General features: G+C 39.1%; 1 protein-coding gene across 1 annotated transcript; it reads left to right on the forward strand.

Annotated features, from left to right (window-relative positions):
- Positions 1-496: 496 nt before the first annotated feature.
- LOC149216480 (disease resistance protein RPV1-like) lies at positions 497-5,296 on the forward strand. The gene is made up of 3 exons (XM_089392795.1): positions 497-1,244; positions 1,357-2,941; positions 3,035-5,296. Exons 1-3 carry the CDS (start codon positions 721-723, stop codon positions 4,577-4,579), a joined length of 3,654 nt encoding a protein of 1,217 aa, XP_089248921.1. The 5' UTR covers positions 497-720; the 3' UTR covers positions 4,580-5,296.
- Positions 5,297-14,490: the final 9,194 nt, after the last annotated feature.

A 14,490-nucleotide genomic window follows, 5' to 3' on the forward strand; every position in this document is an offset into this window, starting at 1 on the left:
TAATTTTTAGGATTTAATCATTTTCTTATATATAATATTATAGGTGATTCTCACGGTTTAAAAATTCATATTTATAAAATGTGGATTAATAATGAATGAAAAATATATAATTTAATATTAAAATTAATAAATTATTGATTAATATCATTCCTTTAATTATATATGTAATTCCTTTAATCATATGTAAAAAATTACAATTGGTGAATATTTTTCTAAAAATATTTTTAAAAAATGACCTTTCTGAAAGTTCAACCCTAAAATTTCCTATTGGAAAAATTTCCTTTGGATGTATTCCCTCCACGGCTTTTCTATTGTGACCGGAGATCGTCGAACTCGCCTCGGCTGAGCCTGGGCAGTGGGGATTCGAAACGTGGAGGCGGTGACAGGGTCGCCTCGTTAGACTACTCCGCTTAGCGCGCACTGATCATGACCGACAGCATTGCTAATCTACCTAGCTACACTGACAGACGCGGAGTGGTAGGTAATGACCGGCAGCACTGAGAAACGCGGAATGGTAGGTAATGACCGGCAGCACTGAGAAACGCGGAGTGTTAGGTAATGACCGACAGCTTTCAATTGGAACTGGCCGGCTCTTTAAAGCCCTTTATGCTTCCTGAGTTGGGGTTTCACCTCGCAATTTCCCCGATCTCCCTCGCAATCGCCTGCCTGCGCATCCATCCTTAATCTCCTCTCTATCCATTAATCGAAATTCCAGTCTCAATGGCACACTCCCATCCCAATGCTTCTGCTGGTGCTTCTTCAGCTGCCCCTACTTCTGCATCGTCTTCGTATCTCAATTACGAGGTGTTTATAAATTATCCTGGTCCTGATGTGAAGAAAACCTTTGGTGTCCCTCTATACCGTCGTCTTATTTCCCATGGATTGCGAGTGCTTCTGTCGGAATTGGACGTTGGACACAACGTTGCTTCTCGAATAGAAGAGGCTATTGGAGTTGCTTCTGTGCACGTTGCCATTTTCTCCCAGACTTATCCACAATCGAAAGGGAGCCTGGACGAGCTCGTTCTCATGCTGGAGTCGGGGAGAACCATTGTTCCCGTGTTCTACGGCGTACAGCCTTCCGACCTGAGGTGGACGGGTATTGATAATGACGGAGTATTCGCTGAAGCCCTGCGCAACCATGAACAAAAGAAGCCACGCTCCTCCGTAAGCACTATTCAAATTTGGAGAAACGCTCTTTCTCGCGTTGCAGATATAAGCGGTTTCTCCCTCGCCGCATGTAACTGGTGAGCATTTCCCAGTGTTACTTTTTAATTTAATGGATTGGTTATTGGTACATGACAACTAGCCAGATTTTTTTTTATTCACTGTTCTTTCACTCGATCAATGAATATTCAGGGACGAAGGCAAACTGTTGGATAAGGTTGTGCAAACAGTCCTGAAAAAGGTTCCCAAAACACCGTTGGATGTGGCAAAATATCCAATTGGTTTGGTAGAAAAGATGGAAGACTTCGAAAAGTTAGTGCTATCAGAGCAGGAGGAGGAGCACTCGGAGGCCAAGGCAGTGGGGATTGTGGGCGCCCAGGGCGTTGGGAAGACAACGTTGGCCAAACATTTTTTCAATTACAAGAGGTCAGAGTACAGTGGCTCATCTTTTATATTTGATATGAGAGAAAATGCTAGGAAAATGTCTCTAAATTATTTGCAGAAGAAGCTAATTAAGGATTTGAAACCTATACATACTAAAAATGTGAGTGCTGAAGGGGATGTAGAGATTATTAAGGACTTGAAACATATAAATACCAAAATTGAGAGTGGTGAAAGAGTTGTAGAGACTCTAAAAGAGATTGTCACAGCTTGTCACGCGCTCATAATATTAGATGATGTTGATCATCCCAATCAACTAGATGCCTTCTTGCCAATCAGGAAAACGCTTAACCCTGAAAGCTTGATTTTAATTACCTCTCGTGACAAGGGTGTCCTCACAAAGGTAGGAGTAGAAGAGTCCTCAATATATCGACTAGAGGGCCTAAATAGATTACAGTCCCGAGAGCTTTTCTGTTTCCATGCCTTCTCTCATCCATATCCACGAGGAGAATTTCAAGATCTGGTAGATGAGTTTTTATCGGTTTGCGATGGTTTGCCCTTGTCCTTGAAAGTGTTAGGATCTCTTCTGTACGGTGTAAATGACATAGTGTATTGGAAAAAGCAATTGGATAAACTTTGGCCTACTGAAATACACAACAGACTTAGAATTAGTTACGATTCACTCGACCATGAGGAGCAACAGATATTTTTAGATATTGCTTGCTTTTTTATAGGAGAAGACAGGGATACGGCCTTAAGAATATGGGATGGATCAGGTTGGAGAAGTTTATTGGTTCTTAGGAGTCTAGAAAACAAGTGTCTTATAGAAGTAGACTATGAAAATAAAATTAGAATGCATGATCACCTGCGAGACATGGGGAGGGATATTGCTGAGCGAAATTCCATGCCCCGTCGTCTTTGGCATCCCGTAAAGAACCTTCAAGATCTTCATGATTTGTTGGAGCGATCATCATCAAGAAGCGTTTCAATCAAGCCAACCTTTGGATGTGCCAATAACGTTCGGGATCTTTTATTCAGAGTAATCTGCCACATGCCGTGCATACAGGTAATACCCACAGAAGTTCGCGGACTTAAGATGTCTCGTGGGTATACTCTTGGAGATTCTGGCAAGGAAGGATTGTCGCCATGGAACAAAAGTTCCAGCGATGAAAGTTCCAGTGATGAGGTGTTCGAAATCAGTAAATTGCAACTTTTGGAAGCTCAAGGGGAATTTGTAGAAAATATATTGACCTGCGTGCTGTCACCAAATCTCATATGGCTCCGCTGGAATGAGTGTCCTTGCTCTTCCCTGCCTTCTTGTATTCCAATGCGCGACCTAAGAGTTTTAGAAGTGGCAGGGAGAAAACTGGAAAAATTGTGGCAACATGAATATGAGGTATGTATATATATGTGTGTTTAGATGCAGTAATTTGCAAATGACAATCAAGGTGTTTTAATCTTTCTTATGATTGAAATGTGAAAATTGCAGGCACCTCTGCAGTTGCGGGAGTTGAATATTGATGCTCCACTGTTAGAGTTTCCAAAGTCATTAGCGCAGTTAAAGTACTTGGAAAAGATTGTTTTGAATCATACAGAGGTTGAGGGGATGCATTCAGCAACACTACCAGAGGCATTTTGTTGTCTGCGGTCCTTGAAACATTTCGAGTTAAAATGGTGCCAGAAATTGCAGATTCTTCCATCTTCATTTGGTAATTTAATAAATCTCCAGCTGTTTGATCTGTCTTACTGCAAAACATTGAAGATGCTTCCTGAATCCTTTGGGAAATTGACAAATCTCCAATCTATCCATTTGTCAATGTGCGAAAGTTTGGAAAAACTCTCATTTTCCTTTGAGAATTTAACAAGTCTCCAGCGGATTGATCTGTCTTATTGCAAAAGGTTGAAGACGCTTCCCGATTCCATTGGAAATTTGATAAATCTCCAACACATCAGCATGCGGAGGTGTGAAAGTTTGGGGATGCTAACAAATTCCGTGGGGAGCTTAACAAATCTCCAATACATGGACTTAAGTTGGTGCAAAAGTTTGAAGTTGCTTCCAGAATCCGTGGGGAATTTATTGCAACTTAAACATTTGCATTTGAAGGGTTGCTGCAATTTGACAATTTCCAACCGATCACTTGGGAATATCACCACGCTTCAATGCTTAGACCTAGAAGGTTGTCTTCAAGTGGCAAAGTTGCCTCCCCAAATTGGGCGTCAACAGTCTTTGCAAAGATTAAATTTGATGGGGACAGAGTTAAAAGAGTTGCGGAATGATGTTGGACACCTAAGCAAATTAGAAGTTCTGAGTTTAGGATCCCATTTGTTGAAAATGCTGCCATCTTCTCTCGGTAACCTCACTAGTTTGAAGGAATTGGTGCTCCATGGATGCAAGAAATTGCAATGTTTGCCTGATTCCGTTGGACTGCTGACTCGGTTGGCAGAGATGAATATAGTGAAATGTGGAATACAATACTTACCACCAGCTGTCGTGAAGTTGAACAGTCTCAAAATTTTAAGAGTACATTGTTGCCCTCTACGCGAACTGCCATTTAACGAGGTTGAAGAGTCCAGAGGCCAAAGAGCATGGAGTGAACTGCAGAACAAAGGCATGAGTCAGCTCAGGGAGTTAGAGCTGTACCGCACAGAAATTTCAGAGGTATTCTTCCCTAAAGGTGTTTTCCGCCACCTTCAGGATCTCACCATCGTGTCTTGTAACGATCTGGTGGAGGTTGGGGCATTGCCAAGAACACTTGTAACTATCGACATAAGGTATTGTAGTGCACTGAAGAAAATAGGAGGGCTCCATGGTCTCCCAAGCCTGAAAAAGCTGGACATGAGAGGGTGTAATAATATACAAGTAGAGGAGCTTCAAGGTCTTGCAAAAACTTTAAAATTTCCCAAGGAAGTAGGGACCCCACTTCACGACAGAGCGGAGGAGACGGAGACAGAGTGGCAGACGGAGTGTGCTTTACTGGAGAGGAAATGGCTGAAGACGTTTTGCGAGGATGAAGAAATTTTACAAATTCAGTAAAGGACCTCTTTTCCTGCCTCTGCAGAGTCTTTTTAAAACAACCATTATTATTCACACTGTATTTTTCAGCTTTATTGAAATAGAAGTATTTTTCAGTTTTATTGAAATAGAAAACCTTGAAGCCACTGATTGATAATGGGGCAAACCTCCATTAAAAATTAAAATGAGGTAACCAACTCTCTATGACTTTTGGTTTTCCTCTCCGATCTTTTGCTTCTGTACAGGATGGTTTTATATGGTGGAGCGTCCAATGTCCCTCCTGGCATGCTCTCTTCATACTCTCCTGCTGGCATCTCTGGAAGTGGCGGAATGGCCGTATTTTCCAAGGCTGCTCTCTGCCTCTTAACTCCATCCTGCCTGCTATTTCTGGGTTCATGCCTTCGGACTAGTGGGCTATCATCTTTTTATGTTTCAGCAATGCGCTCTATCTGAACGAGCTCCTTCAGTTCTTTATATGTCGTTACATCTTTGGACAGTTTTTCTACAGTTTTCTACAGATCCTATTAGTGGGAATCAGTTATTCCCTCTTCAAAATGTTTTCTCTAATATGGCCGAGGTTGTTGCCGGAATCAGTTATTCCCTTTGCAAAATGTTTTGCAAAATGTTTTGTCTATTATAGCTGAGATTTTGAACTCATATGTATATCCTAATATTTATATATCCTTAATATAATCTATATAGCTTTTTCTCTCTGAAAAAAAAAGTTCCTTTTAAATATTTTGGGAAAAAACTTTTCTTTTTGGAGGGGAGAGAAAATTATTAGTGTCCTAACTCATTGAACTACCTACTGCTATGTCCGGCACCCTGTTTGCTTTTGGTTTAAAGCAAGCAATGGTTGGATCAGACATTGGAATATTTCAGCTTTGGTGGTCATTCTGTGAATTTTTCAAAATTTTAAGAAATTGAACTATACATATGTAATAAAAATTAATTTATAAATTTCTTACAGGATTGTTAGTATTTTGTGATTTTAATTTAAAAACACGAATCTGGTTCTTTTTTGAGATCTTTTTGAACTCAGTTGCACCTCAATTTAATACCGTACATCAGAGTGGAAAACATAACTCTTATCATAATGTAATACATCAAAGTGAAAAACATAACTCCTATTATAATGTATTGACAGGTTGTACAGAAAATTGAAATTAAACTTTTATTAAAATAATTCCCAAAACTTTATATATTACAACATCGGAGACCATAAAAAGTTGAAATGTCATTTACAAATTAAAATTTAACTTTAAAATACAATGAAAATAAATCCCAAACTTTTTATATTACAATATCTGAAACCATAAAAGTTGACATCTCTACGGTTATAGGAGTAAAAATAAAACTTTTAAGCACAGTGAAAATATATTCCGAACTTCATAAATTGGAAGCGTTGACAGGCTACTCTTGGAACTTTTTTTTATGACAGTTTTAATATGGCACCTTTATTTTTTTTTTAAGATTCCAGACAATGAAATAATCAATAAATTTAGTTTTAATAAAAATGTTTGCAATTAAAATTTTAAACACAAGGAGATATGGAAAAATGCAGCTTTTATTTCAATTAATATTTAAAAAATGAGATATGCTCAAATAAAAGTAAAATAATGGAGAGAGGAGCTGCTCAATACACAAGAAAACAAAGACATTGAAGCACAATCATGGACCTTGGATGGATCTACTAGACAAAATCAACGCGAGGTTTTCGTCCTGGGATCAAAGTGGAACTGGCCACGCTAAGTTCTCGACAAACACAATAAGATAGACAACTCATGATGATCCAAAGGCCTAGCTTCTATCCCTTTTAATAGGCTTGATGGACTCTCTAGAAATCTTATTTTATTATTTTCCCTTGAAAAACGAAGGCAAATACCATGGGCAAATCCCATGGGCAAATACCATGGGTAAATTCCGTCCATTTTGACCATATCAAGAAAAGGGAATATTACAAATCCTCCCGCCCAAAGATTGCTTGCCCTCAAGCAATCCACTTCTATCCACAACAAAAGCATTTGTACATTGATACCAGGATCCCATACAACCCAATGTGCCATTCCACACCTCCATGCTAAATGATCCTGAATGGATCCTTCGATACCTGGATCCCAAACAATTCTTCGGCCAATCCTACCCAATGCCACCTAAGTTCTGGGACCTGTGGGTTATGATACCATCTCAGCCCTCCATCATTGCACGTGCTTAAGAGCCCAAGCTGCAATATGCACTTGGCTAAGAGTATCTTATCAATAGAGCTCCAACTCATAATATCTTGCCAATCCATCTCGTGGGACGGATATAGTGCATGAATGCATGAACATGGAATAAGTCTACCATGTTGATGCTGCCTAATGCTCAACTCATTTTGCTCCATTTGATCACCCAACATGATCCATTGGTAGAACTCCGCCCTGCTCTCCCTCATGTATAAATATGGTTTGGTAGCATTGCACGTTGTATCTATGTACCCGTGTAGAGGGATGCTTTGGAACTCCCAATTGTACTCCTCTTGCTGCCTTATGAGGGACTTGAGTCATTCCTCAACACTAGACAACTTGGCCGTTGGTTCGGCACATACCCCTATGAGCTCCTCAATTTTCCTATTCTCCTGTAAGATAGTGTCTCAGACTGTCCAAACTCTTTGCTTCAACATTATAAGATTTGTCTTGAAATGCATGATCTTTTCTCGAAAGTCCTCTACTAGTAATTATGGTGCCCTGTTGAAGGCCTCTGTATTTGTCTGCACCAGATGCTCAACTATCATAGCTCCAGCGTGAACCTCGGACTGACTCTCCAAAAATGGTTCATCATGCATATTATATTTGTCATGTTGCCCCTCATGATCATGCTCATCATCCCAGTTTATTAATATTGGCTCCTCACTTGAGTCTCCTTGAATGTCTTCTTCTTGGCCTTTTCCACGTGTGGGGACAATCTGTTGTTCACCCTCTCTGGTTGTCAAACATGGATGTACTAGTGGATTGTTATCTACACCTGATTGCTCATACTCTTCATGGACGTCCTCCTGGATATCTATGGACTCAACTGTACAAGAGTCTACCACATCGTTAGGAGGAATTACCTCCTTCCTTTCCCCATGTACTTTGTCAAGCTGGCTGATTATCATTGGATTATCTTGCAAGTCTCTCTGAAAAACATTATGTTGCTACTCACCATCTGTACTTGACTACTTGGATCATTCATTGGTGCTCTCCTGAAAACCGATGAACCCAACTATGGATGAATCCCCATGATCTGAAGGAGTCTCCAACTATTTTGCCCTTGTTGCCTTTTTGTCAATTGGACATGAATGGTTAAGTGCCCAAGATCGCTTGCATAGTCCTCTCCTTATTAGTTCATTCTTGCTGCAGGTTTTGTTCTTGCTTCCTCCATCAAACCTTCTCAACTCCTTCCTAGTCAACACCTTTCTGAGCAATTTTATGTTTTTCCTGACCAGCTTCTTGACTAGATCATAGGCTGTTGGTGATACAATTGGTTCCTTCCTCCAAATGGTTAACAATTTGGATCTTAGTATCCTGCAGAGGTCATCATTTCCTTCTAAGAATAGGGACACAGTCTTTTGCATGCTTGTTTTGACATAGTCTGGATGAGCTGATGTAAAATTGGTGTAAAATCTTTGGAATAAACGAAAGATTAAGTCGTCACATTCCAAATTCAGCATAATGGTGCCAACGCTAAACTCTGCCGTGAGTTTTAAAATTATGCACTGCTTCTGAAAGGTAGGAAGCATGATGTTGTTCAACCCTTGAAGGGCTTCTACTATCAGTGGCAATAGCTCTCTCATGATATCATTATTGTAAGGCAGTAGTAGCGATGTTAAAGCTATGATCCTATTGAGACAGGAAGCAACTGTAAGCCTGACCTCTTCACAAAGATGCTCCCAGAGTTTGGGTTGTATTAATGCAAGCATAGATGACTTGAGAGCCCAACTGAGTTTCTTCTATTCTGGTTGCCCTACCCTATACAAACATGTGTCTAATGCCTCCAACTTATGAAGTTATATGACTAACTTTGTACATTGTAGCTTGGATCCAAGTGTGAAAACCTTAGCCCCTCTTCCCTATCCTTCCTTCACTTCCCATAAGCACTTTTGTTGCAGAATCACATAAGCTCTTTTTGAGAAATCTTTGTTACTCTAGTCTAAAATAATATGGCTACAAAAAGTCCCCACGTTTCTTCTATTTCATCTTGAATTTTGTCCAGAATTTTATGGTCATTTTCTAGCGAAGGTCCCATCTTCACATGGCGAAACAGGGAAATACACAAGTATATACTATACCACCTCAATTAAAGAATATGACAAGAGTATACCATACTTTTTAACGCCCAACCTTCTATCAGCTCACTTTATTTTAATAAGCCTCTTCACCGCATAAACCAATGCACCACATATTATAAAAATAAAATAAAAAACTTCTTTATTATTACCACAACGAATTCAGCTTTGACCTTTTATAAAATATAATTTACTTTTAAGAGTGATGCATTCAGACATTTCGATCCTCTGCCCTTTTGTAATGGTGTGTTATAGACCCTCAGCCCAATGCAACAATGAATACCCAACAACAACATAACAGTGAAAATAAGTGTTGGTCTCGTGGTCAGGCACACATAGAATGGCCTGCGTACAGTGGTGTGGCACGGAGGTTTATGGTCTCTCGGTACAGCTTCTATATAGTGGATGAATCACAATTTAGCTTGTACTTGGAATACACAGTGAATTTTCGAGGCAACAACACTGGTTCCAAATTCCCTGTGGGAAGAATCACTATCCCTTTTTCTTCATCTGTAAATTCTTCCAGCTCCCCTTCTTTTATTGATAGAGATCGAACCTTCTTGGATTTTCGATATCTTAGCTGTTGGAGATGAAATGGAAACTCTGTCTCTTCTTGAATGTATATGGAAATTGCAAATTCGTATTACTTGATCACTTCAGTTTTGGAATATTTGGTTCATAAATGGACTATGGATCATCCACAATACAATGCTCCAAATTAATCTCGTCTCTCCTTGTAAATCGACACACTAACACTTGATTTCATGAGCATTCAACCTCTTTCTATTATTCCAATCAGCTGAATGATGCAATAGTTTTTGTCCTTTCTGATTTTGGGATTTGATCATATGAACATACAGCATGATGGTAATCTGTTTTACATGATGTGCTATGTTGCTTATCGGTAGTATTCATGAGTTTCCAATCTCATACAGAACTATCTGAATATCTTGTATATATATCCTCAATATAATATCATGATTTTCTTTCTAAAAAACCTCTTTCTATTAGAAAATAATTTTAACACGAACCTGGAACAATCGGTTTAGAATTGTAATTCAACAAGACTTCCTCCAATGCTGATTTCAGAGGCAAATAAGATCTGATCATTCAACAATTATATGCATGCGGCCTTGGCACTAGATCTGAGATTGGAACTTATTTTGGGGCTCTTGAAGATTCTGAGCACAATTAGATTAATAATTCGAGCTCATTTCTCTGACTTCGATTCCTCAAATAACAAATAAATCAATGTTGATATAATATGAAGCTCGTCCTCTCTGTACCCTTAACCATGCTAGATCCATCTTGACTCTAGTTCTATCAAGTGTCCAGAGGAATCAAATCTCTCGATATGCAAATCTTTCCTCAAGTTTTGCACTCAAAAAAGAGGTTTTCATCTTGAGAGATTTGATCCCTCTCGGCGCTTGATAGATCCAGAGTTAAGATGGATCTAGGCTGGTTTTAAATTTGCTTAGTTACCTCAGTTTGTTGACATGATAAATACTGATGAAATAAAAATTTTGAATATAAAGTGACAATGTAAGAGTGTTGAATGATAGAAAATGGGAATAATAAAAATATACTCAATTACAAATAGTCTTCATTGTGATTAATCTCAAATTATTTTCTTGTACTATTCTCACTGTCACCATTGTTACTTTGTCATATTTTTATATCGATTATATGAAAAGTACAAGTTAAATTGTAAACCATTTAAATCTTTAGCTATTGTAGTAAACAACATACATTGTCTCTCTTTCTCTCCAATATTAATAGGTTGAATTACTATAACACAAAACTCAATGTATATTATCAATGAATTTTTTTGCTAACACTAAAATCAATGCACAATGTTAATCCAATCACTTTAAAATTAATGTACCATCATACATCCAATTACATCAAATCAGTAATCAACATCTACACTCAAATCGATGCATCTAATGCAAGCAATCAAATAAGATTAGAAGACAACATTAACACTGAAATCAATGCATCTAATGCAAACAATCAAATAGGATTAGAAATCAACATTTACACTCAAATCAATGCATCTAGTGCAAGCAAACAAATAGTATTATAAACCAACATCTACACTAAAATCAATGCATCTAGTGCAAGTAAGCAAATAGGATTATAAACCAACATCTAGGGTAAAATCAATGCATCTATTGCAAGCAATCAAATAGGATTAAAAATCACCATCTACACTAAAATCAATGCATTTAGTGCAAGAAATCAAATAGGATTAGAAATCAATGCATCTAATGCAAACAACAAAATATTGTTATAAATCAAAATCTACATTGAAATCAATGCATTTAGTGTAGGCAATCAAATAGGATTATAAATCACCATTTACATTGAAATAAATGCATTTAGTGAAACCAATCAAATAAGATCAAAAATCATCTACATTGAGATCAATGCATCTAATGCAAGCAATCAAATATCATTAAAAATCAACATCTACCCTAAAATCAATTCATCTAGTGCAAGCAATCAAACAGGATTAAAAATCATCCTCTATACTGAAATCAATGCATCTAGTGCAAGAAATCTTCTTCCCTCTCTCCCCCCTCCATCTATATCTATATCTCCCTCCATCTCTCATTCTTTGTCTCTCTATCTCAACCCCTTAAACACACACGCTCTCTCACTCCATATATATCAATATCTCTATCCCTCCCCCCTCTCTCCATCTATCTCTTCTTCTCTCTCTTCACTTTCCATCTATATCTCTATCTCCCTTTGTCTCTCTATATCACCCCCAAAACATACATTCTCTTTCTCCAATCTATCTATCTATTCCTCCCCTCCACTCCCTCTCTCCATCTCTCTCTCTCTCTCTCTCTCTTCTCCTTCTTTCCCTCTCCCCTCCTTCTATCTCTCTTCCCTTCCGTTGTCCTCTCTCCCTCTCTCTCCATATTCCTTATCACTCCCTCTCTCTTTCCACCTTTATCTCTATATTTGTTTCTTATTACCTCCCTCTCTCTCCCCCTCCAAATCCATCTCTCTCTCTCTCTCTCTCTCTATCTTTATCTCTCTATTAATTTTTGGTATGTTCTATGCTTAAGAGAAATTTACTTCAATTTTTTTGTTAGCCCAATATCAATGTCCAACTTAGCAATCACATTAGCATGATAGTAAAATGCAGATAGAACATAAACATAAATAGTAGAAGACAAGGCAAGACAAGAGGACACAAGATGTGGCCCCAGCCAGGGACAAACTCCAATGTGGGGAAACCCTTGATCAATTCTTCTTATATTCTTCAATAGTTCAATAGAGAGAGAGATAGTACAAATATACAAAATTGATATTTATGACAGAAGTAGAAAGTATATCATTTCGCTAATGATGACTGTTCAAAGATGCAACCTGGAATTCTCATGACAGTCTTCAACCAATCACTAAGAGTGTTGTAGCTTATCCTTTGAGTTCATCAATCTAGTAGCCCTTGCTACAACATGTTAGCATTGAGGTTTGCTGCATTATAGGTTAGGGCAAGTCCTGTAGGTTTAGTTCCACCACACAGTCAAGAGACAAGTCCTTTTAGGACTGCGGTTTACCTTGGAGACCCTTCTCTCATGTGACGCTGCCTTCTAAAGGTGTTGTCCACCCTTGGCAATCCTTAACTCAACCTCTAGTTGTGTGCTATGGCCCGCAACCTAGTACAACAACTAGTTCTAGCTTTCGGCTTGCCCAAATCAACGTTTCCTTCCTGAAGATCTCGAACTAACTATCTACTCTTGGCAGCACCCAAACGCATAACCTATTCTACCCTACCCTGTCTTGAAGACAAAATTCTTCAAAGCAATGCTTCTCCTTATGACTGTAACTTCCAACCTTTCTAACAACCCTTTAATTCAATCCTTAAGGCTGCCTTATTTGCCACACTATCACCTACAACACACAAATATTTCCACGATGTACATCTAGAGTTCTTCACGCTTATGTTGAGCTCTCCTCTTGCTGCGGATAGGTCTCTCCTCGTCTTGCTATGGGTAGGGCTTCATAAACTGCGGCTACGGCTTCATTGACTATGGCTAGGCTTCATTAACTGTGGCTAGGCTTCATTATGACAGCGGCTAACTCTCCTCTCTAAGACTGCGGCTAGATCCAAGGTCTCCCTCCTGACCTCTCTTTCCACCAAAACCAAACGAGTAGAGAGAGATAATGAGAGATGTGTGGCTAAAATGACTTGTAGTCACCTCTATTTATAATGCAATGTTGAGGTTGAGCTGGGGGTAATTTGCTTGTTGGCCGACCTCGACAAATTGTCAAATAATGCAAATAAATTCATATCTCCATAAATACATGTCAGAATTGGATGATCTTTAGATCAATCCTACACCTCACGGAGAGAGGAATCCAAGAAAAATATCAGTTGCCATAAATAAGATGACCCACATGGAGTTTTCCCCTCGTTTCCAATTTTAACATTCCCTCTCAACTAGGGATAACTCCATATGCTAATCCACCTTCGAGTGGGTACTATCTCTACCAACAATGCACTGCTCTGCTTTGCTCGGCTGAACTATGAAGAAGAAGAAGTGATCGAGAATGTATCATACCATTCTCTACTGACCTGAAGTCAGTCCCAAGAAGAGAGTGTCTCATACCACTCTTACTAATCCGAAATCAATTCCAAAAAAAAAAAGTGTCTCATACTACTCCTACTGATCTGAAATCAATTCCAAATAAAGAGAGTGTCTCATACCACTCTTACTGACCCGAAGTCAGTTCCAATTGATCCTAGATCAATATCATCCTAGCATAGGGAGTATAGTAGTACACGATGCATCCATCGGTAGTACTATGGTACCTATCCTCATTTCCCTACTCATTGGCCAGATGAGAAGTACTTCCCATGAGTCCCAGACTATGTGGGTAGGATGTCTTAGCAGGAGAAGGATGAACCACTCATCTTGCTTACATGTCACCATGGGTATCCCAGGGGAACACTGAACCACTCACCATGTACACAACAAATCATTAGGGGAAGGCTGGACCACTCACCCTATGATTGTGTCTCAACAGGAGAAAGATGAACCACTCATCTTGCCTACATATCAAACCACTAGGATAAGGTTGAACCACTCACCCTATGGTTTCTCATCGCTCCAAGAAGTACCCCAAGCCCCCCAGAGCTCAAAGCCCATCTCATACAGGACCCTCAGGAGAGGGTCTCTCCACTACTCCTAGTCATTCTTAGAAAGTTAAGAATTTGACCTTTCCCAGGGGCTTCGTCAGAATATCAATGACCTGCTCATCAGTGCCAATGTGATGGAGCCTTATTTCTCCTTGTTGTATCATATCCGGGATAAAGTGGTACCTGATGACTATGTATTGGGAGCGATCATAAAATACAAGATTCTCTGATAATCAGATCCCACTCTGGTTGTCACAAAAGATCATGGTGGTATCCAACATATGTCTAAACAGCTCACTGAAGAGCTTCCTCAACCAGACATCTTCAAAAGAGGTCATACTCATAGCTATGTATTCGGCCTCAGTAGCGCTCAAAGAAACTGACTTCTGCTTCCTGCTCGTCCAGGATAACAAAGTAGAACCTAAAGAGAAGAAGCTCCCAGAAGTGTTCTCTTGATCCACCACACTA

Source organism: Pinus tabuliformis, chromosome 1_1 (genome assembly GCF_031772625.1).
Source record: "Pinus tabuliformis cultivar Carrire ecotype Pingquan chromosome 1_1, CPIR1, whole genome shotgun sequence".
NCBI lineage: Eukaryota > Viridiplantae > Streptophyta > Pinopsida > Pinales > Pinaceae > Pinus > Pinus tabuliformis.

Excerpts from the sequence above, each read along its gene's own strand:
- LOC149216480 (XM_089392795.1), top strand. The coding sequence starts at position 721 with ATGGCACACTCCCATCCCAATGCTTCTGCTGGTGCTTCTTCAGCTGCC. Across the intron at positions 1,245-1,356 it reads TCCCTCGCCGCATGTAACTG|GGACGAAGGCAAACTGTTGG; the intron begins GTGAGCATTTCC and ends ATGAATATTCAG. Across the intron at positions 2,942-3,034 it reads TGTGGCAACATGAATATGAG|GCACCTCTGCAGTTGCGGGA; the intron begins GTATGTATATAT and ends TGAAAATTGCAG.